Source organism: Gymnogyps californianus, chromosome 16, assembly GCF_018139145.2.
Source record: "Gymnogyps californianus isolate 813 chromosome 16, ASM1813914v2, whole genome shotgun sequence".
NCBI lineage: Eukaryota > Metazoa > Chordata > Aves > Accipitriformes > Cathartidae > Gymnogyps > Gymnogyps californianus.
In genome coordinates this window covers 4,813,308-4,838,426 of record NC_059486.1, presented here as the reverse complement: position 1 = coordinate 4,838,426, position 25,119 = coordinate 4,813,308, and the positions used below count along the sequence as shown (strand labels likewise).

Sequence of the window (25,119 nt, the reverse complement as noted above, 5' to 3'; positions counted from 1 at the left end):
CCACAAGACGCTGCTGTAGAACCCTGCCTTGAGGCGCTGGAGGCCATGGCCGCGGTGCCTGCCTGCCGAGCCACCCAACAAGCGGATCCCGCCGCCCCCCCGCCACCGGCTCCCGCCCCGCCGAAGGCGCTACGGACCCCGCAGGCAAAGCGGCGCAGCCTCCCCCTCGGCACCGGCCGGCTGCGGTAACGGCTGAGCGAAGGCAGCGCCGCACGGGACACCGGCACCCCGCCCCTGGGGAGGCCCCACAACGCCGCACGGAAGCCGGCGGGCAGCAGCGGGAGCCCGGGGGCTCTGTCCTCCCTAATCGAGACGTCCCCGCTCTCGCACACGCCTGCACAGCCTCGTCTGCCTTCGCAAGCCGCCTCCAAGCGGGGCGAGCGGCAGCACCGGAAGGCCGCGGCGGGGGCCGGAGGCGGCCGGCGCCCTGCGGGGGGACGCAGGCCCGCCGCGCCTCAGCAGAGCCGGGCGGCGCCGCCCGACGCCTCACTCACTCGCTCGCTCGCTGCCCGCCCTCACAGCGCGAGCGGGATAAGCCCCGCCCACCACCACGAAGAGGGGCGGAGCGCCGCCGCCGCCACAGCGCCCCCCGGCGGCGGGGAGGGGTGCGGCCCGGCGGGAGCGCTGCCCGGCCGGCTCGCTGCCCCCGCGGCGGTAAGGGCCGGCCGAGGCTGCGCTGACCTTGAGCCCTCGGGCTGCCCGGGGGGCGCAGCCCCCGCCAGGACAAATATTTATCGAATTCAGGCATAAACCGCAGTCCCGAGCAGCGGGAAAGGGGCTAAATGTGCCACGGCACTGAACTGCTGCTCACGCTGCAGCGTGGGTGGAAGAAAACAAGTATTTTGCTATTTCTGCGCCACTGGGCTTTTCTGCTGCGAGTATCCGGTAACCAGTGTCTTACAAAAGATGTGCCTTTAGGAACCAACAGAATAGTATTTCAGCTCACAATAGCAACATGTACGAAAGCTACAGTGAAACACAACACCATTCAGGCCTGCTCAAAGCCAGTGCCTACAGCATCCTGTAACGGCTGCTCGGCGAGAGGCTCGCAGCCCACTGGTCGCTATCGAGTCTTGCTGTGTATTTGTTTGAAAAGCAAACTCACTAGGAGAAACTTTGTAATAGTTACAAAGCTATCTTATTTATAATACAGCACAGCACTTGGTCATTTAAGAAAAAAATGAGAAATATTTGTTTCATTCCCCAGGTAACTAGCTGAATACTGGTATTCAACTTCATTAGAGATCAGGGAAGAAAATATTTTATTCACCAGACCCTGCAAGTACTTCCTTGCTCCTACACAGGCCTCTCTGCCCAAGGAGTTTGGAAAACCAGAGCCTCTGCTGCATTTGTGTGGTAGCAGGGATGCAGGTGCTGGGGACACCGCTCCCCAACAGCACCGCAGGCAAACGGGGCAAGCAATCTTGCTAAGTAAATTCCTTAAACTGATGTTGAAAACAATTTCTGCTCCTTATTAGAAACAAGATTTGTCAGGTGCCTCCGAATAAGCCACTCTGCTCACTACACCAGTTTACATCCTGCTGTCCCATGGGAATGCCAAATTTCACTTTTGGCAGAAGACCGATAAAGAGTGTTCTCAAATACATACAGCCTGACAGGGCAGTGTGCGTGGGGCACCGGAATTACACTTCTTACACTCCTGTCGGTACCTCACCACCGCTGCCTCCATGCGAAGAGGCCGAGGGCAGGCACGGGCAGCGGAGGAAGGCCCTGTCAGACCTCCCCTTCACCCTCCCGCGGGGGACGGGCCGCACACGGCGGGAACACCAAAGCGCTCGGCTGCAGGCGAGCGCCGACGCGGAGACCTCCCTGAGCCCGTAAATGACTCCGTGCAACCGTGTGCTACGAGGTGGGGGAGAGCCCGACGAGCGCGCTAACGAAGCTGTCAGCCGCGCCGCCCGCCATCGCCGCCGGTGTCGGGCTCGGCCCGAAGCGCTGAGGGGGCCGCGCTCGCCCCGCCGCTTCCCGCCCTTCTTTCACCCCCCGCCTTCCCCGCAGCCACGGGCCTGCGGCGGCACGGCGGCACGTCCCCTGCCCGCCGCGGGGTCGGCCCCGGCCCCGCTGCCGCCCGCTGCCCTGCGCCCGGCACATGGCGCGCACCACGTCCCGCCGCCGCTACTCCCGGCGGCCGCCTCCCCCGCAGGGCTGCCCGCCGAGAGTGCCTGCGGGCCCTGGGGGAGCCCCGAGCTTCTCCTCACCCACCGCAGCGCTCGCAAGGTGAGACGACGGTTCGGCGGGCTAGCCCGCGACGGGGACACGCCGCCAGACAGCGGGGGTAGCGCGGCCCCGCCGCCGCCGCCCGCCTTTCCCAGTCAGGCACCGCGCGCGGGAGCCCCGGTGCGCGCGCCCGCCGCCGCGCCTGCGCGCGGGCCATTAAATGGGTGCGGGGTGGGTAGCAGAAGGCCCCGGTTACGGCGGCTGAGGAGAGACAGAGTCGGGCGAATAGGGAGAGGGCGCGCGAGCCAGCGCGGAGGGGGCCGGAGCCGCGCGAGCGGAGGCGGGCGGGGGACGGCGCCGGCCCGGGGCGCGTGTGGCGCGTAAGGGGGGCGAGCGCGGCGCAGGGCGCCGCCGGGGGGGGGCGGGCAGGGGCGAAGCGGAGCCGGTGGCTGGGAGCAGGAAACGCCGCGGGCGGCGGTAAGGCCTTCAGCGGAGCGCCGTCGGGAGACCCGCCGCCGGCGCGGTGAGTACGACCGTCTGGGTGCAGGGCTGGGGGGGGGAGCGGCGGCGGCGGGGCCGCCGGCGCAGGTGAGGATCCGCTGAGTCACCTGCCCTGCCGCCGTCCTCCCCCTCGGCTCCGGTGCTTTGGGACGGGGCCTCGGCCGCGCCGCGGGCCGCGCTGCCCCCGCCGCCACGCGAGTGGCGCCCGTCCCCTCCGGGCGCCGCGGGGGGGGGTGGGGTGTCCCGGCGGCTCCGCTCCCCCCGGCCCTGCCGCTCGCCACCTCTTGTGCCGGTCGTGCCCACGGAGGGATCTTTGTTGTGCTAAAGCTGGTTAGGAGCTGGGCTCCGGGAGCGGGTGAAATATTTTGGTGAGAGCTGTTTGGCTGGAGTGGGGGAAGCTACAAGTAGAAAAAAGGCACCGTTGGGGAATGCGTTTCTTATCTCTTGTATCTAAGTACTAAACAGCCTTAGGATGGAAGGAAAATGCACTCGCTAGAAATGTATGTCTCAAAATCTGACGGCTTGGTTTTGTTTTAACTAGGTCCGTGGTCAAAGGCTTTGAAGTAACCATGGATAAAAGAGGAGGCATACCAGAAACTGAAAATGGTGATGCTTTCTTGGAGTTGAACAGAATTACAACAAAATACCCACATCGTTACACAAAGGTTAGTTCTCTCCCCTTTCCTCTTAAAGTTGTGCGTGGAGCTATTGGTCACAGAAGTAGAGTGGGAGGCGGAGGCTTCTGTGAGAGGGAAGCAGTTAAGCTGAAGGCTGAAAAGCCTTTGCTTGGATTAGAATTTGCAAGATGGTATAAAATGAGCAACTTGTTAAATGTGGTGTAGCTGTGCAGTCCTGTCCTTGATATACTTTTGATTCCCACCACCTTATTTTAATACGTGAGCACCTCGCAGCATGTGCTGGAGAGATTATGGTAGAGACTGAAGTATGTTGTTCTACCAGCTTTCTCAAGCACTTGCACTTCATAGTTCTAGTTTTACTTTCAGCACTGTTCCTTTAAGAAGTTGACCAAAATGTTTCCTTATAGTAGATGCTACTTCCTTGGAATGTGTAGCACACCAGATCGTATCAGAAGCTTTAATGTGTTTACTGAGATGCCTTTTGTAATCTTAGAATTGCTCATATTTGGCTGCTGGAAGCCTAAGCACTTATGGCTCCAACCAATGCTTAGTGTTGAAACTTTAACACAGGTGCTTTTGTTTAGCTGTGATACCTAAATATGTGCATGAGTGGAAGAACAATAACTAAATAACTTGCAAATAAAGATTCTTTCAATACTAAATGAGTTGGGCATGCTGTGGGGTTTAAGGTTCAAATCTTGTTTGGGGTTTTGGTGCCACTGCTGAAACATGCTTTTAGAAAGAGTCTTTAATGGTGGCTGATTTCCCCATTGCTGAAAGCTGTGGGAACAGGTGGTCATTGCTTTGTGGAAATCTGTTAAGATACTTTGCAACAAATGGCCTGAAGTGTGGAACGGGGCGAGACAGTGTACTGTTGCTGACTGTGTTATCTTACTTGAGGAATTCTGAACTGTTAGCGTTGTAGTAGGTTGTTTTTAAAAGAAAAAAAAATTATTGTGACTCTGTTCTGTTGAGATAGTAGGGCTAGCTTATTTTAACTAGATGTCAACAATAAACCAAGTACTTCAGAATTGGCAAAGCTTACGTGGGAATAGTATGGCTTTCCAATTATCTCTGACTTCTTAGAAAAGATGTACACTTAACCTTCTAAGATGCAAAGTATACTATTGTTCAGACTTTGTTATTCAGTTAACCATAAAGTGAAGGAGAGGAGCTGTCTTTAAACTTTCGCTGCTGGAGAAGCGGTATCTATACTTGTTCAGTCTTGCCCAACTCCTCTCAAGAGTAGTAACTGAATGCAGCTTCAAATTGTGCTTGCTTTTTTGGGCAGTTTTCAGCTAGTCCTGGTGGTAGCTGTACACTGAAACCGATGCATTTGTAGCTTCAGTTTTGTTAATTCAGTACCTATAGTTTCTGATCAGGATAAAGTTGCAGAACTAGTGCCAGAAGGCATCTAGTCCTGTTTATCTGTTGGTTTCCAAGGAATCTAAAGTCAAGAAACACCAGAAATCAATCTGTGTTAAAATATCTTGCATCTTTTTTTTACAAGTAGCATCTTAAATATAGCTGGTTTAAGGTGCTCCTGTAATCAACATCATAAGGCATTTTCACATGATCCAGTTTCCTACTAATTAGGGATGGGAGGAACACTGTTTCAGGACATGTGCTGCTGATTTGGAAAAGGGACTGATTTCCTTTAACTGTTTATATTCATTTACTACCAGTAGGAAAACAATTGACTCATACTATGAATGCTTCTAAACTGTTTGAATAAAACTGTTTAATAACAGCTAAACGCACTTCCCCCCCCACTTAGAAGTACTGGTGTGTGAATTAAAAAAAAAAAACCAGAAACACACCCTGGAAGCGCCAGCATTAATCTCCTCTATTATGAGAGTGTTATATAGTTCAATCTGTGTCTTTTCTAGTTCTTTGCAAGCTGTTGCTCCAAGGGCACACAGCTAATGAGCGAAAGCCAAGAAACAATTCAAATTTTCCTCACTTCAATGGAAGAATTGCAATAGGATCTGATTGAGAGTCTATGGACTCCCTCTCGTGGCCAGCAAAATAGTCAGCTTCAAGTCTGGTGATGGACAGTGCTGTTAATACTTGTGATATCTGCATCAGGCTATGATAGTATTACAGCACTGATGTTCTTCATAGATCAAGGTTTATTTTGGGAAGCTGTGGGCAGAGGCCAGTCTCCCTCCCTTTAATGGAACTCTTTTTGCTGAAGACTAGTACAGGGTGATGCTTGGATGTGTGTGTGTGTGCATATTAAGGTTTTGTCCAGCTACCAAGCTGCTACCTGGAAACTTTCAAGTATCAAGCTCACATAGCTAATGAACTGATTTTAATCGCATGGGGATAATGATGTAAAAGCTCTAGAGGATATTGTATTCTTGGGAAAAGGGTAAAGAGATTTTTTTCTTCTGTTTGGCTGATGTGTGGTGTCTGCTGTTAGGATTTCTTTATCCTTCCAGCTGCCCACTGATTTCTGCACAGTTCTGAATCAATTCAGTACAGTTAGGAGTGAGGCAGATGGAAGAAAGGTAATCTAGGGAGAATGAGTAAGTTTAGTTAGAACTGTGAATCTTGACTGCAGCCAAGTTAACGACGATTCAAAGCACTGATGATTGCACCATTAATAATGCTTTTTAAATGTAGCAAGCTACAGTGAGCCTGTAGATTGATTACTAGTCTGCCTCAAATGACTAACTGCTCAGGGGTGTGCAATAGCAAACTAAGGACCGTATTTAAAGCTGGTAGGAAGTGGGGAAACTGAAGTAATCATTCAGCATTGATTTGGTGTTGGGTAGAGTGGATAGCTGTATAACATACATTTAGATGTCTTGGAATTGGTGGTGGTCAGAAATGGCAAGCTTGCCTGGAATTTGCAGATCTACATTAGTAACTGGTATTGTGGTAATGCCTTTTTTACCTGCTGAATCTCATATAGCATTAAACATAGCGATTTTGATTCCATCTTGAGAACTTACTAGCTCCAGTATCAATGCCTGTCTTGCTTATAAGCTGAATTGTCCAGGGAAGTGAATAGGTAAACATGTATGATGTGAACGGCCTTTGAAGTGTTAACGAGGACTGACCCTGACCTGGTAAGGCTTAGTGCTTCAAGTAAGCGTTTACTCAGTGGCCACTGGTAGAAGAACTGGAAAAATAAACTTGCTGTCTAATGTCAACTTTTCACTGCAGTATTTCACAGGAAATGAAACAACATATTGAGGAAACTTGGGTTGTCAAATTAAAACACTACATTGAACAGGCAGTCTGGAATAGATATTTTGGGTCACTTGAATCTTGTCTGGGTGAGAATTGGAGCTAACTTCTTCCTTTTTCTAGGAGGAACTGCTGGATATTAAAGAGCGTCCCTACTCTAAGCAAAGACCTTCTTGTCTTTCTGAAAAATATGACAGGTATTTTCCTGATTATACAAAAACTATATACATTTCTTTCAAAATAAAAGTTTAAATTGTAAAAAATTCTTAGCTTACAAGTGCACTTATGTTGATGCAAGATATACGTGCTCCAAAGTTTAGTGTATGACAGTGTTTTTAGAAGTACTAATCTACTAGGAAAGGCTTAATGCTCTAGCTAGGAATTTTGTGCTTTGAACAAAGATTATAACATGAGATCCAGCAGAAAATAACTTCACGCAACCCAAGTCCTACAGACTTGCAGGAAAAACTACCAAGAATATAGATGGCTGTGCTACACAGCCATGTTAGGTCATGTTGCAACAAGCTGACTTGCTTGATAGATTACTCGATGATGTTGACACTGTACCTCACTTAAAAATGAAGGTGAGAGTGTTCTTGGCTTGTGTTTTTAAGACACAAATATATAATCTGATATGTCTGTAAGACACACATAATCTGATGCTGGGTATTGTACTTCCTTACTGTTACAGAAGGGATCCAGAATACCATGTATGAGTTGCTAAAGTATAGTAAGGCAAAGATTTAGAAGTTGACTATGAAAGATATTTCACTTGTACAGATTGTTAGTGAATTCTAGGTTTTCAGCAGCAGTACTATGAATTATTTATTAGACTAAAAGTAGCAAACAATCCTGCAATTTTATTTTCATAGTGATGGTGTCTGGGATCCAGAGAAGTGGCATGCATCTTTATATCCGAGTTCAGGAAGAACTTCACCAGTGGAAAGCTTTAAAAAAGATCTGGATTCAGATCGGACTTCTCTTATGCGTAGGATAGTAGGTAAGTGCGTTCTTATAGCACAAGACTCAAAACTGAGCATAGGCTGTTGGCAAAACCTTTCCTTTGGGATGACGCAAATGAGACTAAACAAAGTCTCTCTGAAAATTGTTTGACTGCGTAGAATAAGTGTCAAGGAAATCTTGGTTGCTCTGACTATAGTCTTGTTTCTGGTATTCTGGTAACTGTTATCTAAGAACAAACTTAGGTAGCAGTCAGTTATTATATCCTACTATTCTTGCTATATAATAGTAAATACATATGTCATAATACAAGTGCAGGGGACAGTTTCCCTACAATTCAAGACTGAGTACTTAGGTCTATAGTGGGAAAGCAGGTACTTCCTAGGAGACCGCAATGATTCCTCAATATCCAACTGTAAATTTAATTTTTTCCTCTGCACTTCCTGTGGTCTCGGCCAGATGAGCTTCACAAAAATAAATCATGAGTGTTTTCCTTCAAAAAGCTCTGGGATAGCAGCAAGGCTATGGAACAGAAGGCTATGATACAGATAACTAGCTTGTATTTACTAATACATTGAATTCAGTGCTTTTTGTGTCGTCTTTGACTTGTAGATCCAAGAGAGCGAGTGAAAGAAGATGACTTGGATGTAGTCCTAAGTCCACAAAGGCGAAGCTTTGGAGGTGGCTGTCATGTAACTGCAGCTATTAGCTCACGTCGAGCAGGGAGCCCATTAGAAAAAGAGAATGATGGTGTCCGTGTTATTGGCGGCCGTAGGATTGGCAGTGGAAGAATTATTTCTTCTCGTAACTTTGATAAAGACCACCGGGGTGGTGAAAAAGACATACGTGATCCTAGAGACGCAAGAGACCGAGATCGTGAGAGGGACTACAAAGATAAACGCTTCAGGGTTTGTTCTTTCTTTTTTCTGATTGCATATTAAATCAGAGGTTTTGGACACTTTGCACTAAAAGCAACAGGGGCAGCTTAACTGCATACAGCAGTTGTGTTCTGTGCATTTCTGGCCATTTCTTCTTAAAAGCACCTTTATGGTTTAAAGGATGAGCTGTCAGTGCTTCAAAAACTTAGTTTTCAGTCCTTCGGACAGCTCAACTGGGAGGCATTTAATACTGTGTATCTTACAAACTTTGCCTATGGTAGACTTAATAGCAAGATATTCAAAAGTCTAATAGTTCATTTGTAGTTCTTGACCTAGCACTTGTCAGTGAGCATTGTCTTTTAACCTCAGCAGATAAAGCTTTCTGGGCTTTCAGGCATATATATATTTTCTTTTTTTAAAGGAGGAACCACTAGCCTACCTCTCAGGATACAAAACTGAGTTTATACAGGCACTTGCAGACCAATAGCCTTCAGTGTAATGAAGCAGAAATTCACCTGTGAAGCTTAAAATTTAAAAGCTTATTGAGCATGCAGAGTGTGCATATAAACCTTAAAAAAAAAAAAAACAACCCAAACCACACCCAAAATGCAGAACTGGTGTGAAAAGGTTGTCACTTGCTTTGGAGGTCAGGGAGGAATCTTATGAAAGAGCATTTTATGGTTAATGTTTTTAATATCCCACTTCAGAGGGAATTTGGCGACAGCAAACGTGTCTTTGGGGAGCGAAGAAGGAATGACTCTTACACTGAAGAGGAACCTGAGTGGTTCTCTGCTGGTCCTACAAGTCAGTCTGAAACCATTGAGCTCACAGGCTTTGATGATAAAATTTTGGAGGAAGATCACAAAGGGAGAAAAAGGACAAGACGACGCACGGCCTCACTAAAAGAAGGTAATGGCAAATTTGACAAAAGCTTTGCTTGTCTGCTAGTATGGCATATTGCTGGATATAGAGGTAATTGTTACAGATCCAGGCAAGTGTAAAGAATAATGCAGTTTACCAACCTTTATCTTAAACTTGCATAGCTTTTGGTCATCCTGAAGCATCAGATGTAAGGCCCATGATTGATCTTTCAGATTGCAAATACCTTTAAGTGATAAAATACTGTTTTTCCAAAAGAAAGGCAAGACTGAGAGGCTGGGGAAAAACCTTTTACGGATGCTGAATGATATCAGGAATTTGTAGGCTATTAAAAGGGTCTTGTCCATTTCTGTATCCTGTTAGGTGCTAAAGGCTTGGTTTAAACTAAGCTAATGATCTGAGGTACTGGAAATATTTTTTCCTTATAGTACTACTAACATTAGGAACATGTAGTTGGACGTACAGCTGCCAGTAATACAGCTTTAAGCTGAATTTGGAGACTATCTGAATTTGTCTGCAGTCATTGGACTTCAAGTCTACAATTATTATTACCACTGCAAAAGCTGTAGTATAAACTTCTCTGAAGCAAGAGAGAAGATGACTTTCTTAATGCTAGAAATTCTGCAGGTGGACGACAAACTTGAGGAGTTCAGGTTTAGTTGTGTATTTACTTAACTAAAATGTAGTACAGTTTCAAGCATACTAAGTTTGTAGTCATGTCACAGCTTTCTTTGCGGCACCCATGCAAGCTTGTTGAGTCTTTAAAATAAAGTGTGCTTTGTGCCTGCTGGAGGAGTACGAGCAATATTTGTCATATGTTGACAAGAACTTGTGTCAAGTACCAGCTTTCAGGGTGTCTGCTCTCTGGGGCACCTAGGAAGAAGGCAGGAGCTGCCAAAGGATTCTTGATGGAAAAACAGTGGCAGCTGTTAACTTACTGTAATGGCTGTATCTGCTTGGTGTGACATAACATCTGATATGTTCTGTGTACTTCCTGGGTTGATCAGGATGCAGTTGTTTACGTATGATTCGATGGCAATTCTTATTTTCTTGAAGTAGATAGTCTTAATTACAGACTAGAAGTTCTGTGCTAGGAGTTGTAGTGGGTGCTAGTTTTTATTGTGGCAGACTGCAGCCAGCACAACATAACTGATGAAATGTCGCATAGGTGGATAGATTACATTGGCCCTATGCTTCTAATGCCTAGGCAAATGCATTGACTGTTAGGCAGTGTTCCCACAGGAAATAGTCAAGTTCAGTGACTCAGCAATCACTTGATTTTTCTTTTTAAGGGATAGAATGCAATGGTGGAGTGGCAGAAGAGGATGAAGTGCAAACTGTCCTTGCCAATGAAACTCCAGCAGATCAAGAAGTTCCTAGGGAAGCAGTTTTACAAGAACCAGCTCCAGGAGAGTTTGACTTCAATGAGTTCTTTAACTTGGATAAAAGTGTTCCTGGCCTGGCTTCGGTGAGGTCTTTTTTTTTTTTTAAGACTGGCTGTATTTATGAGAACCATTTTTGCTGCTACTGCATTCAGTGAAAGCTAAAACTTGTTGCTTTGTAGAAGTTGCTTTATGCAGTGTGTAAGTCTAAGATGAATTTGTAGAGATTTAGCTTTGGAGTGTTAGGATGTTACTTCTAAAGTGTTATCCCTGGGACTGGCTCCATCTCCAAAGAAAGCGTAGGAGGCAAACTAGCTGATTACTTTTCCTTTCTTTTGATCATTAATTGAAGACTCAAAATCAGCATCCTGGATGGATCTTCTTTGGAATTATTACAGATACATTCAGAGAAGACTCACTGTACAAACTTAGTATAGCTGAAAGCAACTTTTTGCAGCTAAGTCTGGGAATTGCAGCAAATGGATGTCTTGTGCAAGCTTCTTGGAAGGCAGTAAGCCTGTAGACACCTAATGAATACTGTCTCAGATATAGTTGCATTGTTATCAATACATCCTTTCAGCCACATTACTGGTATGTCTGCAAGGGTTTGAATCTTCATTACTTAAACCTCTATATAGTGGTTAATTCATTATTTAGAACTATTACTACTGAGTTGGAAAAACAAACAGCCTACTAATTCAGTCAAAAGCATGTTTAAACAATGTTATTGATGTGACTAGTAGATACTCCGTGAAGCCCAAGTCATATGTGGAACGCTACTGATACCTAGGAGTTAGTGACAAGACTATGAAGAAAAAGACTGACGCTTGCACCACAAGTTGCTTCCAATAGTGGATTTTTGCCTCCGGCCATTATTTGATGGGGATTCTGGTACTTCTGTTGGTAGTGTGCAGTTCTTGAACCTCTGATCTCTAGAGGTAATAGTGGATGGTTGGTGTTCGCTGTTTTTAGTCTGAAAGCTGTAACTGGTCTGTACCTTAGCATGCTTTTTCCCCTTCGCCACCAGAAGGGGTAAGCAGGTCCAGCAAGTACTGACTAAGCATGGGCCTAACTCATAAACTGCTGATGTTTCTATTCTGGCCTCTTCATCACTAGGAAGAAAAGCTATTCTTGACTATTCTAGATGGTATAACTGATTAGTAGATAGAATTTGAGTAAAAGGGCTTAGTGTTGTAGAAAGGTAAATGTGTTTTTAAAAAAAAAAAATCATATTCTGACAGCAAAGAAACAGACTTGATATACAGTTTAGAAATATTAAGGTTTAAAAAAGTAGAATCCTGGCCTAGTCTTTAAAATGGTGTAGTTAATGGTCTTTGGATGCTCTGATGATGCTGTTTCAGTTACAGTTTTACCTTGAACAAATATTTGGTATAAATAAGAGATGTATGATGGGTTATGCTAACTGACTACACAAATGCTGCCATATTGGAAGGAAAAAAGTTCAAAGCTTCTGAACTCTGGGGGCAGCATCTAGTTGTCCATAGCAGAAGAATCTTTGTTGCACAGTAAAGCTTCTCAAAGATGTTGCTGATCTTGCTTCTGTTAAGATTATCTATTTTTTTTCCCCATAATCTAGATGATAGAGGATGTGCTGGGGGAAGGTTCAGTGTCTGCCAGCAGGTTCAGCAGGTGGTTTTCTAATCCTAGTCGTTCTGGAAGTCGGTCAAGCAGCTTGAGATCTACACCACATGAGGAACTGGAGAGGCTAGCAGGTAAGACTGTAGGACAATGCAGGGTCAGATAGCCTCCTTCCATATTCCTTCCTACTCATTCAATAAGAACATGGCAGATAAAGCTTTAGGATGGTGAATTCTCCCACAGTTTAAGCACTTGACATTCTTTTGGAAGCTCTTAGAGTAAGCAGCTAAAAGTTCTTTTTTAATAAATGTTCTTGTCATGCTTCCTGATGACTTTCCAGCTGATCTTGGGCAAGGGGTGTGAGGCATAACTTTTCAGTGATGTGTTGAAGTTGGTTACCAGTGTATGTTCATCTTGAGACATTGGGTTGGTAAACTGATGTCGCAGTGCTCCTGGTTTTGCTGTTTCAGGTCTAGAGCAAGCCATTCTCTCCCCTGGCCAGAACTCTGGAAACTACTTTGCTCCCATTCCATTGGAAGACCACTCTGAAAACAAAGTGGACATCCTAGAAATGCTACAGAAAGCCAAAGTGGACTTAAAACCTCTTCTCTCAAGTCTTTCAGCCAACAAGGAAAAGCTTAGAGAGAGCAGTAAGTGCCTCTTCAGATATTGTTGAGTTCTTGTGATGCAGTATCTCAAGGCAAGAGGCTTGGTATTCTGGAAACCTCAACTGCCAATTCCAGGAATAGGAAGTACTATAGGTTTACTTACATGACTGAAAACCCACTATTCAGCAGATCTCAGTTGTGTCAATATCATCACTGATTCTTTTCATCCTAATCACAGGATGACATCAGGACTCTATCAGACCACTTTACTGGCCAGTAATAATCATAAGTTAAGATGATGCAAGTCTTGATCTGAGTTTCCAGCTTTGTCTATGGCATTTACATAAGTTTTTCATACTGGAGACTGGTAATGTCAGCTCTGAAACTGTGCCATTTAAACCCTAGCTTTACCAAAAACTTAGTGTAAGTCATTCTTGCAAGCATCTATAATGGATCGCATTGATCCATTAAGTGTCAGTATCTAAAAAGATGAACAGTGGCTTGAGGATGTCAATGTTTTCAAGCACATACTGTAAACTTGAACTTCTCAAGACTGTTGCTAGCAGTTGAAGCACAGTGCTCTGTGCTCACTGTTCAGTGCATTAATTAAATAATTAACATAGAGCTACAACATAGGAAAAGATTTGTCTTAGTTATGCTAACTTGGCTAGAATCATGGGATTCCAGGGAACTTGGTCTGTTAGAAATCACTTTTGCTAGCATCAGCTGTTCTAAACAGAGTTCAGGGCTGCCTTTAAACTTTAATGTTCAAGGGCACCTCCAAGTTAGGGATTTGCATGTTTGGGCCCATAGCGTGCATGGAGGGTACAAAATGCATGTGTTCTTTGAAATCTCAAGGTCTAATTCCAAATTGGTTTCTCTTTGGCAAGCAGCATGTTTTGCCATGTAAACTGGACTGAACAAAAAGCAATACTACTCTGATTTGTGTGAAGTAGCTAGGAAGGAAAGCATCCAAGCACTGCAAATATTCTTAAGCATCCAATCTGGGAGTAGGGAGTGTCAGCTAACATGTGGAGAACTTTTTCTTAATTTGTCTTAAATAGAACTACAAGTCTTTTCTGTGTTCTGCTTAGTCTGACTTGCCTACCAAAAGCTTTTTAAACTTTGATCCTCACAAACCAAGGATAAAGGAACAAAAAATTGTGGGGAAGCTTCCATTCACTCAAAAGTACCTGATGTGGGTTCTGTATTCCCATAAAATGCTGTACAGTTCTTCAAGTGTTGTGGAGTTTTCAGGTCAATTCCTCTCCACCAACATTGTGTTTTTCCTCATGTTCCATACTGCATGTCTGCATCACTGTTTCTTTTCTCCACCTTCTTGCCCAAATTTCCAGTAAATCTTACTTCTTTGGGCCAACATCTGCTACAGCAACCCATGGCATGCTCCTGTCTCTTCTGCCTTTTCTCTTAAGGTGTCATACCTTGTGAAGTGTGTTAGCTGGTCCATAAAGCATGTCTAGCCTTGATGTCGGGCACTGGTAGATATTTATATATGCATACGCAGGAAAAAAGTACTGCTTAATAACACTTGTACCTTATTCTGGTGATGCCAGTGAAATCTTTCTATAGTGGCTTTAATTTATGAGCAAAAAATCTACTTCAAACTTTATGCACACCAAACTAAGTGTGTAACTGAGTCTCCAAAGTATCTAAATTTTCCAGGTATGTATTCTTTCTACTTAAAATTGCTTCAGACAATTTGACATCGCTTACGCTGTGGCTGTAAGATGTTCTGGTCTCCTGGAGTATAAGATAAATGGAACTTTTCTAATTGAAAGAGAACAAACTCAGTTGTCAGATGAATATTCTCTATTAAAAGCAGGTGAAGTTGTAAAATGTAGTAACAATGTGTCTTGCAGGATAAATGGAAACTAGTGAGAACTTACCAGTTGAAACCTAAACAGGTTCTTGTGAGTCACATGCCTGTAGTTGTGCATGGCAATACTCCTAATTTGCATATTAGAATATCAGTCTAAACACAGGTCAGACATAGTTTGACGGCTAGTGTGACTATCAGAAGATAAGTTTTTGGCTGTTCCTTGTTTTCAAACAACTTGTATTCAACACCTGCACAAGAATTGTTAGCTCACTTGTAAACAGAGAACCATGGTTTACCAGTATTTCTCCTGTATTTCTCAGCACATTCAGGAGTTGTACTTTCAGTGGAAGAAGTCGAAGCTGGACTAAAAGGCCTGAAAGTGGATCAGGAGGGGAAAATTGCTACTCCATTTATGGCCGAGCAAATGGAGGAAGCATTGAATGTCGCTGGCTCCAGACAGATCAAGAAAGATGGAGATATGACTGCATTTAACAAACTAGTCAGCAGTATGAAGGCAAGTGGGACTCTACCTTCACAGCCCAAAGTCAATGTAAGTAGCAGACGCCTGGCTCTTCTGAACTGTGCTAAGACATGGGTTATGAACTGGAAACCCCTTACATGAGCCTTCAGATAATATGTGAGCCATGACCGGATACAGCAGCCTGATATTAAATACAGGCTTACATTTAGAATATTGTTGCTTGGAGGGGAAAGTAAGGGAGGTGCTTTGGTCATTTTTCCCTAGCCAAAGTAATTAAAAGTGGGGCGCTTTTCAGTTCAGAGTTCACAGGGTTGATTTCATGTTAGGTTTCTGAAAGCCCCAGAACTCTAATACTATGTGAGAAGTCTAATAATTACCACCTTGAAAGTGGACCTATGTAAATATCTAGTCTGATTAATATCTGGACTTGAAGACTATAAATACTTGCCCCAAAAAAGATCCTGTATGATGAAAAGGTTGAATCTTCTACTATAGAGGACACTTTGATTAGTGTCTAAGATTCTCCTACACTTGAACTCAACCTGTCTGAACCTTATTTAATAAAAACAAATACATCTGTAGAAAAGGTACTGTCTGTATAACAGACATCATCAGTCTGCTCTTTATGGAAGACTTGCTAGTGTTAGTTTAATGGTTGCCTTAGTGCTGCTATTAAAAGGCATCTCTGCTAAAATGCTTGTAGTGTTGGTACAGCTAACACTTACCTGAAGCTCAGATGTCTTGCTTTAGTGACTTTTGTTTTAATAGAGGTGTCGGTGCACAATCTAATATTTTAAACTTGGATTTTAAAATTATTTGTACTCAGATAAAACTAAACTGAATACTTGTTAGCTGAAAGATTAATATTAAACAACAGATGATACTAAGCTTTAGACTGGAAGAGATTGTAATATGAAATTTCATCCTGCCACTAACTGCCTAAACAATATGCCTGACCGAGAAGCATCAATAACTACTTCTGGCACCATAAATACTTCTAACAATTGAGTGAGTCTAAAGCATCTGTGTTTTTGTGCCAAACTATCCAAGGACTTTTAGCCTCATCCCACTTCACTAAAAGATAGTGAAGAATGTAAATTTGCCCTGTGAAGAATTTGCAGACTGATTTCACACTTAAATTGAGACTTTCATTTCTGGCTGTTCCTTTACATTGACCTGTAATTTTGATGCATAGAAGAATATCTGAAACAATTTCTCTAATATACAAACACTTTTCAGTTTGTGTGTAGTTTCAGTTGACCACTTGGCCCAATGTTTCATCTCCAGTTTACACAATTATATAAATTCATATATCTTACTCAAACTTGAATAAGGCACATTGAACTACCTGTATGCGATCTAGCACTAGGCATTTTCTTAGCTAGGGAAGATCTGTGAGCCAGCTCAGCCCTTAACTTTGCTGGAATTTTATTTGGCTGATGCATAAACTATGGTTCTAACAGAACAGGTGAAATTATTTCTGTCGCTGAGACAAACATGGATTGTCTCTTAATGAGTTTGATGCTTGATGTATCTACATCTAATTTACAATGTTTTCATTTTCTTAGCAGAGCCTTGAAAGCCACTTAATGTCACCTCCAGAGATGCCAGGCCAGCCTCTATCAAAGAATATTCTGCAGGTACCTCTTATTGGGGGCAGAAAGTCCTTAAAAGCGTATCCCTAATGGGAAAACAAAAATTATTTGAAAATAAGACATTTAAGGCAATTATGGGATCAGTAGTCAGACATGACTCTATAGAGAGCAAAGAGAACTAGTCACTAGTTTAGTTTACTTAGAAATTTGTCTTGTCATGCTATTTCCCATGATTACAACTTGAAAATGAAAAACCTGGTTAAGTGCCTAATTCTAAGGGCAATCCAGAACTGGTGTATCTAATTGCACAAGTCCACCTTGTCTCTTTAACTTGCTACAAATTATGTAGCCTGTAGTATAGTAAAATGAGCTTGTCTGTATAACTTGATCATATTCTGAACATTCTTTCATTACTTATTCTTAGGAACTTCTTGGTCCACCCATTACCAGACCTGCTTCATCAAATGTCTTAAGTGGCCTGATCGGTGGTTTGGAACCTGCAGCCTCTTTACTGACACAAAGAGCACCTTCTCCCCCTATTCCACCTGTGTTTCCAACTCGAGCTGCTTCTGCAGATTACCTGCGCCATAGAATATCTTCACCCATTGGTGAGACTGGTTGCAAAACAGTTTGGTTTTTTTTTTCTTTTTTATTACTTGAGTTTGTTATCAAGAATGCTTTACAGAACAATAAAAACTTCCTGGTTACTTGGTGGGCAACTAGGTCAGTGCCTGCCTCTTGAGTGCAAGATGCCTTTTTACGTACTAGTCTCTGATGTTAAATTAATCTCCAAAACATGTAGATGTCTGTGATGGATCAACTAGACCTCACAGTAAATTCTGGTGTGGAGTAATGTGCTCAGCCACTGTATAAGAAGCTGATTTTCAGGGACTACTTGGCCATTTGTATTGCAAAACACTACCAGTAGCCTCCCTGTAGCTCTCCAGCCTAGTGACAAGGAAGAGACATAGCTCTGTGGGGATCATCTTAAGGGATGAGCTGAGAGTCTTCACTAGGAATCCTTAATTCATGTAGAATTGTTTAACTTAGGGATGTATATTGAAAGCAACTGTTAGTCCTTTTAAATACAACTGTTGAATGTTCTTTAGGTTTTGGACAAGGTTCTCAGCAATTGCTTGGTGATCCATTTCCAGGTGTAAGGAAGCCCATGAGTCCAGTTGCTGCACAGGTTAGATTAAAAGCTTTTTGCTTAGTGTGTATTCATCTCTTTATATTGTGTGGTCTAGAACTTGTGGAAACACGTACTTAGCTGTTGCATTCAGATGTTTATGCTTAATTAAGTTCACTCTGAGTGTGAGGAGGCAAAGTCTAATTTAGTACAGTGTCAAAACATCATTGCAATTGCACCCATCTTAGAGTACCTCAAGTACAAGATTTTTTTGAAACTTCTATTGTCTGTCAGTAACAGATGGCTGTTGGTGGGCAGACATTAGTAGCTATAGCAGTGAATCTTCAGTATCTTAAAAAAAACCCCAACCAAATACAAGCTTTGATTTGTGTGGTTTTTATACAACTCTCCTTCAGATGAGCCCCTTGGAAATACAACAAGCTGCGTTAGAGGGACTAGCATTACCACATGACTTAGCCATACAGGCAGCAAACTTCTACCAGCATGGCTTTGGTAAACCACAAATGGACAAAAGCAGAGATGGCTACAGAAACAGGTGAGTATCTGACCGCAAAATTTAAGGGGTACACTGTCAACTGACTTTTAATGTGAGTATTGTCTTTCACTAGATATTAGTACTAGTCACTCAAGCTTGTATTGGTTCTTGGCAATCCTGCCTTTCATTCTGTGCCAAGAGTAGAGCTGCTTCTTACTAACTTCCTGTCCATTAACAGGCAGCAGCGAGTGACTAAATCACCTGCACCAGGACACAGAGGGAATGCATCTTCTCCAGCCCCTACAGCATCCATTACTAGCATGGTCAGTACCTAACGTATAATGACTGTAGGAAAAGCTGTAAAAGTGTCTGCAGTAACTAGATTATAGCAATTGTAATCAATGGGAGAAAGGGAGGCCATAGAGGAGTTAATCATATTCATGTTATATCGGTGACCACATGATACAAGAATGAATTACACTTCATACTTAACTGAATGTCTTCACTTTGGAAAACAGCCTTTTCTGACCACTATCTTATCTAAAATTGAAGAAGCACCATTAATATTACCTTGACCTGGTCTTCTGAAACCAAAGGAAGATAACTATGAAAACTCAGGCCCTCATATTTTGGTACTTAAGTTTTCAGAAGACAAGTGCTGAAAGCCATTAGCTACTCTAGAGAACACTGGTCTTTGGGTATGAAGTGACTGACCTAAGTGTCTGTAGGTTGAAATATTACGTAGGAGCTTCAGGGTCACTTTGAAAATAAATAATCTCAAAGCCAAGCTGTTGCCTCACTGCCTTCAGTACTATGTAGAATGTTGCTTTGATCTACGTTTTCCAGTTAATCAGTCAAGTACTTGCGTGCAGCTCGGGACTAACACAGACTATCAGCTGCTAAATCAAACAGATACTTTTGTGTACCAAATGAGTGGCTTCCACAGATGCTGTGTAACTTTGAATGGGGGAAAAATACAAATGAGGTGATAGTTTTCTGCAGATCTGTCAGCCCTGAGTTAATACAGATAAGGCAGCTCTGCAGGAACTCCTGCTGAGCTGCTGTTCTGAACCAGTAGCAAAGAGGAAACAGCTGTAACTCAAAATACAGCTCATCTATTTTGTTTTAAGCCTGTTAAGGTACATTTAACTTTGAGAACATCTGCTGGTTTTAATAAAGGTATGGGACTTCTGCAAAAGCTAAAGAGAAGTGCTTAAACTATAGAATAAAGCTATGAAACTAGGTGAAGTAAAATCATGGGCATGGTGGCTGATTCAAAAGAGCTTAAAATGGAAAGGATGGGCTAGAATTCGTGTCCACCCCCAACTAAGATAGTGTGGCCTAGATAACGAACACTGAGTAAGGCGTTGCTTCTTACTATGTTCTCTGCAGCTGTCTCCTTCCTTTACACCTACCTCGGTGATTCGCAAGATGTATGAGAGCAAGGAGAAAAGCAAAGAGGAGCCAGTTTCTGGGAAAATGAAAGTCAGTGATGGTAAAGATGAAAATCAGAGGCCAAATGAAGGTATTGTAATGGCTTTAAAATAACACAGACAAAAGAGATTTGGAATAGAATCAAACAGCTTCAGCACATAATATGCCCAGGCTAACTTTAGACATTCCTGATTTGTGGAGATGAGGGTGTAGAAGTGAGCCTATAATGAGAGGAAGGGTTAGAGCTATGGAGAGGATACGCTTCCAAGTGCAGTCTTCCAGTGGTGTTGGGTTTAAATCCATTTTTTCCTTATCTGTCATTTTGTTAGCAATAGTAACACTAAGAGGCCTGGACCAAAACTGTTCCTTTGCCACTGGTCTTGATGAACAAGCATATTAACAGTAATGCTTCCATATCTCTCTACACCAGTAATTGAATACAACCAACTTATAGCCCTCTCGAGACATCTTAACTGAACAATCAAAGCTGAGGCCAATTAAGCTCTTTTAAGTGTAGCAGATCAAGGAAGCATTTTGTCACCCTAACTGATGTAAGTGACTATTAAAAGGAAATGCTCAATACCAATTGCCTGACCCAGTAAGACTAACATGCCTAATTGCCATGACCTTGTACTTCAATACTGGTAACTACAGAGGTAGCTTGCAGTTGCTATTATACAGTTGACTTTTTTTCCTTTTAGCACTCCAACTATTACTGCTACCTCAACTGGTAGCAGATGATTCTAAGATATTTTAGGCCCTGTCTAACTGATCTAGATGGTCTGTGGAAGTAGCTTCTTGAGGTGCTTTGGTGTTCCAAATCTTGCTAAGCAGATGTTGGACATAAATGGTTGCTGCTAACCCCCAGATACATCTAAACCGAAAAAATCACTTCGGGCTAGACTTCTGGCACAACTCCAAATTATAATCTTGTCTAGGGAGGATCCCTTGTACCTCCTGTTGCCTTTGGGACTGACTCATCCATGCTGCGAGTTCAAAATTTCTAAGAAAGAGGAAAAATAAGAATTAAAGGTGGAGTTACTGCTGATTCTGACCTAACTTAAGCTTGCTGTCAAGGGATTTCTGTGGAACATATTCCTTATTTCAAAACAGTAATGACAATTTGGCCAAAAGCATCCAGGGAAGACAGATGCTTACTATTAAATATATATGACTAAAGTTCAGCTGGTCCTGGAATCTCGCTATTGAATCCAGTCATTAGCTTTAATTTTCATTAGGTGTAATCTCTAGCTGTGGACTATAATAGTTGTATTCAATTCTAGCTACAGATAACCTACTGTCTAGTTCTGTGGAGAATGCAGATCAAGAAACTTTGCCCACCTTAGGTACCAAACTACCTGCACTGCAACGCTCTGCATGTTCCACACCTCTTACCCAAGCAAATCGTTGCACCAAAGAGCAAGACTACAGGCCTAAATCAACTGGTAGAAAGACTCCTACAATGGCCTCCCCAGTACCAGGAGGCCCTTTTCTTCGTCCTGTTCATCAAGTACCCCTTGTTCCCCACTTACCAATTGTACGACCTGCTCATCAACTGCATCCAGGATTGGTCCAGAGAATGCTGGCACAGGGGGTTCATCCGCAACATCTTCCTCTACTGCAAGCAGGTAATCCATACTTTTTTTTTCCCCTTAAGTTAACGCATGTTCTCTGTAAGACTGACTTTGTGTTAGGAGTAGCATAAACTGATACTCATTACTGGTCATGTTTGTTACATCAAAACTTACCTTTAAAACCAGGCAATAAATTCCAACCCATCTAAATACATAAATGTTTGTTTTGCTTTAAGTTCCTTATGTTTATTAGGTAAGAAGTTTCCTCACTTTTGTTCAACAGGTATGCTTCCTCCTGGAGTGGACCTGTCTCACTTGCAGGGAATATCTGCTCCCATCCTTGGCCAACCTTTTTATCCGCTACCAACAGCAAGCCATCACATCTTAAATCCACGCTCTGGGACACCTTTGCAGCTAGCAATGATGCAACAGCAACTACAACGATCAGGTAGGCTGAAACATAAAACAGGAGTGTGAGTTTTAGAACACTGACTAGCCTGCTCCAGGTACTATACTTGTTGGCCTGTTTCAGTATGCTGTGCTAACAGGAAGCTACTTTGTTAATTTAGATATTCATAATCACTAATCTTGTGGGGGTATCGGGGCAGTTTTGGCCACTGCAGGCTCTTAGGCCAGAAGAAAGTCCAAGTGAAGCATTTGGTTTCAAGATATATGTTGCTATTGGCAGATCTGCCTTTTGCAGCGTGTGTGCAGTCTTTCCTTCCTTGCTGGGTGAGAGGCCACCCACCTATCTCAAATAAAATGCTATTTGATGCTGGTCTTCCAGTTAAAACCCGCATGATACCATGTCCAGAACTGGCAGTGTGAGGCACTTTATGGGAGTACTAACGAGAGAATAAATGTGGGGCCTGGATTTCCCAGGGCTAATACAATGAGTAAAAGCCACATTCAGCTCACATGCCTTATCAGGTGATTGCTCTAGGGCAGCTCTTAGTGTTGGGTGAACATACTACTCCACCTCTAATAGCTTTATGTTTCACAGGCACTGGAGCACAGGGATCAGCCGCTGGTGCACAAACCACCCCTCAAAATGTGCTGCCTCGGACTGGATTATCTCATGGGCACACACAGCTTGACCATCGCCCCAGCCAGAGAAGTGGCTCTCCCATTGGCCTTGCGAAATGGTTTGGTTCAGATGTCTTGCAGCAGCCTCTCCCTTCCATGCCATCCAAAGTCATCAGTGTAGATGAACTGGAATACCGGCAGTGAACAGTGACCACTGGGTGGAACACTTGTGATTCTTTAGACTGGATAAAAATGTCCATAGTCAGGACTTCACCTCTGTTTGTTTTTTGGGGGCTTTTATTTTTTAGCACTCTGTGCAAAATTTCTTTTTGAGAGACTAAAGCACATGGCACCTGTCCTGGTCTCATGTCTGCATCAAGACTAAAGGATCCATTATGGCTTGAATAGTGAAGCCTGAAGAAATTTAGATGCAAGACAAAGCCAGTTTAATCCTGGAAGTGTCTATTTTTTTTGTTTTTGTAAGATATGTGAATGAAGTGCTGATATTCTCTAGCGTAGAGGTAGCAGCTATGGATTCCTCCTGCAGAAAACTAAATGTATAGACCCTTGTGTACAGACTTGTGTATAAACAATCTTTTGTATATATACACATAGAATAGCCTTTTTGAATCTATACAGCTGTACATAAGAGTAGCTGGTAACAGTTGAGCTTTAGTTGTGCCTAAGGTTTGGATCTTTCTCCATTGTATGTGTGGGACTTTCTTTAAGATTAAAGTTGCATATCCTAAGTGTGAGTGAACAGGATAAAGTTGCTTTCCTTTTTCTTGCTGCTCATCTCCTCTAGGTCTCCCTCTCACATTCTTCGGTCACGTACTGTGCACTCAGTGTAGCTAAAGTGTCAAAGTAAAAAGCTCACATCTTGCTGTCTGCATAACAAAGGTCCGATTCCTTGTGTACGACTCTTGCCACCAAATGAGAGAATTGTTTAGTCTTCAAACAGCCTTGAGGATGGGACCTGGTACAGTAATGATAAAGCCAGATCTTCAGTCTGCCATAAGCAGAGAGACTGTAGGTACCTACTGGTCAGAGTTCTTTCAAGAGGGCTGGTGCTGGTCCTTGTTTAGCTGCAGTATTTTCCTTGTTTTAATCTTTCAGACCAGTTACTAAAGGTCATCAAAATGGAGCCTTTGAATCCTCACCCTTCAACTCCTCAGTCATAGCTGTGGTATGTTCTATACTGCCTTCAGTTCTATTTATAGAAGGGAGTCCCAAGAACTGTCCTCAATCTAGTGTGCATCTACTGATGCAATTACTGTGAAACTTGCCTTTGGAGTCTTGTTCTGTGGCTCGAAAGGGGGAGGATGGGGTAGTTTTGTGATCTTACTGTGTATATTTGGTTTTAAAATACTATGTTCCTTTTTAAGCCTGTTTCACTTTCCTGAGCAGTTAAGTGTTCTCTTCCATCCTACTGCATGGTTCCTCACTTCACTTTCTCACTTGTGTTGAGTCTAGTACTGCTGTCATGTCCTCTATCTAGCTTAGGCCATTGTGTTCTTTTAAAAGTGAAAGCAAAACCAGAATTCTCACGGACTTGCTCTTTCTTAGGTCTCACTGAATGCAAAACCAGCAGCAGAAAAAAACAAAAAAATCACTTGACTATATTATAACGACTGCCAGCATGCTGTGGTGGGTTTGTTTCAGTCCAGCAGAGACAATGTTGTACAGAAATAGCAAGGTGAAATCTCCAATGTGGAATCTGTTGGGGGTCACCCATACTTCTAGTGGTTGTTCCTAAAACAATCTGTGTAAAACATGCAATCACCAGCTTGTCCTTGTAAGATTGTTTTCATACTTTTTTAACTTGACACTTTCCCAGTAACATTCTGTAAATAAAGTTGATTCTACCAGCTGTCTGTATCAACTGCTCTTGCACTAAACTATAATGTCTCACTATGTTGATTAATTTTTAGCATTGTTCTTGTGTGTAAGCCAAAACCATGGTTTGAGCTGAATCTGCACATTCAGCTATCTTCCATGTGGGGGAGAGGAACAGTCTGCTTTGATGAAGGTAACTGGCCTCACTGAAGACATACAAAGGAACTGCTGCCTTTAAATGTTTTTGTACAGCCATGGCTAAGCGTAAGGAGTGCGATTCCAGTGTACTAGAAGAACTCATAAAACTAACCAGCTCTAAAGAAAGGGTGGATGAGAGGTTTGCTGTTCATAGCTTTGACTCTGCCCCCTTCCAATCAAGGCTGATCCCCAGCACAGCTGCAGTAGTTCAGCTCATTTATGCAGGAATCTACTAAGCTTAGAAAAAAATATTAGGGAAAATGCTTGGAGTAGAATCAAGGCTTGAATGTGTTCTTACCAGGCTGAGTAGCAACCACTGCTGCAAGGTTTTAGTGCTTGAATGGGTGTCTGAAATCACTATACTTCTCTTTTTATATGTGTAATAACATGAGAGGGAGCACTTTTGACACATTTTAAGTAAACATCTCTACTTCCTTTCTGTTGGAGAGCAGATGCTAGAGGCTAACACATTTGATAAGCTTAGTTAGAACTCTAATGTTATTCATTTCTATTAAAAAGCAACAGAACCACTGCTTTTAGAGCAGCGTGCTTCTCTTGTGCAACTTACTTGACTTCTCTAAACTAAGCTGGAACTTCTTTTAAGAAAACTTTAAAGCTTCCAGTCACTAACACAGTAAAACACAAGCATCTAGTTTACTTCCACTAGTATAAACAACTGAAAAAGTGAC

At 43.2% G+C, this 25,119-nt stretch overlaps 1 protein-coding gene across 5 annotated transcripts; it reads left to right on the top strand.

Moving 5' to 3' along the window:
* The first annotated feature begins 2,192 nt into the window (after nt 1-2,192).
* EIF4ENIF1 (eukaryotic translation initiation factor 4E nuclear import factor 1) lies at nt 2,193-24,264 on the top strand. Of its 5 annotated transcripts, none has more exons than XM_050906756.1 (19): nt 2,193-2,238; nt 3,221-3,344; nt 6,639-6,712; nt 7,388-7,515; nt 8,088-8,383; nt 9,061-9,262; nt 10,525-10,700; nt 12,212-12,347; nt 12,684-12,863; nt 14,982-15,211; nt 16,711-16,782; nt 17,162-17,345; nt 17,847-17,926; nt 18,283-18,422; nt 18,601-18,685; nt 19,755-19,887; nt 21,080-21,424; nt 21,654-21,818; nt 22,374-24,264. In XM_050906756.1, the coding sequence occupies exons 2-19, from the start codon at nt 3,249-3,251 to the stop codon at nt 22,598-22,600; spliced, it is 2,949 nt and encodes a 982-aa protein (XP_050762713.1). In that variant the 5' UTR covers nt 2,193-2,238; nt 3,221-3,248; the 3' UTR covers nt 22,601-24,264. The 5 variants fall into 5 exon arrangements, with proteins under 5 accessions (XP_050762713.1, XP_050762710.1, XP_050762711.1 ...); XM_050906753.1 differs by lacking the exon at nt 2,193-2,238 and adding an exon at nt 2,646-2,701 and having other exon boundaries at nt 16,714-16,782; XM_050906754.1 differs by lacking the exon at nt 2,193-2,238 and adding an exon at nt 2,646-2,701 and having other exon boundaries at nt 21,143-21,424.
* Nucleotides 24,265-25,119: the final 855 nt, after the last annotated feature.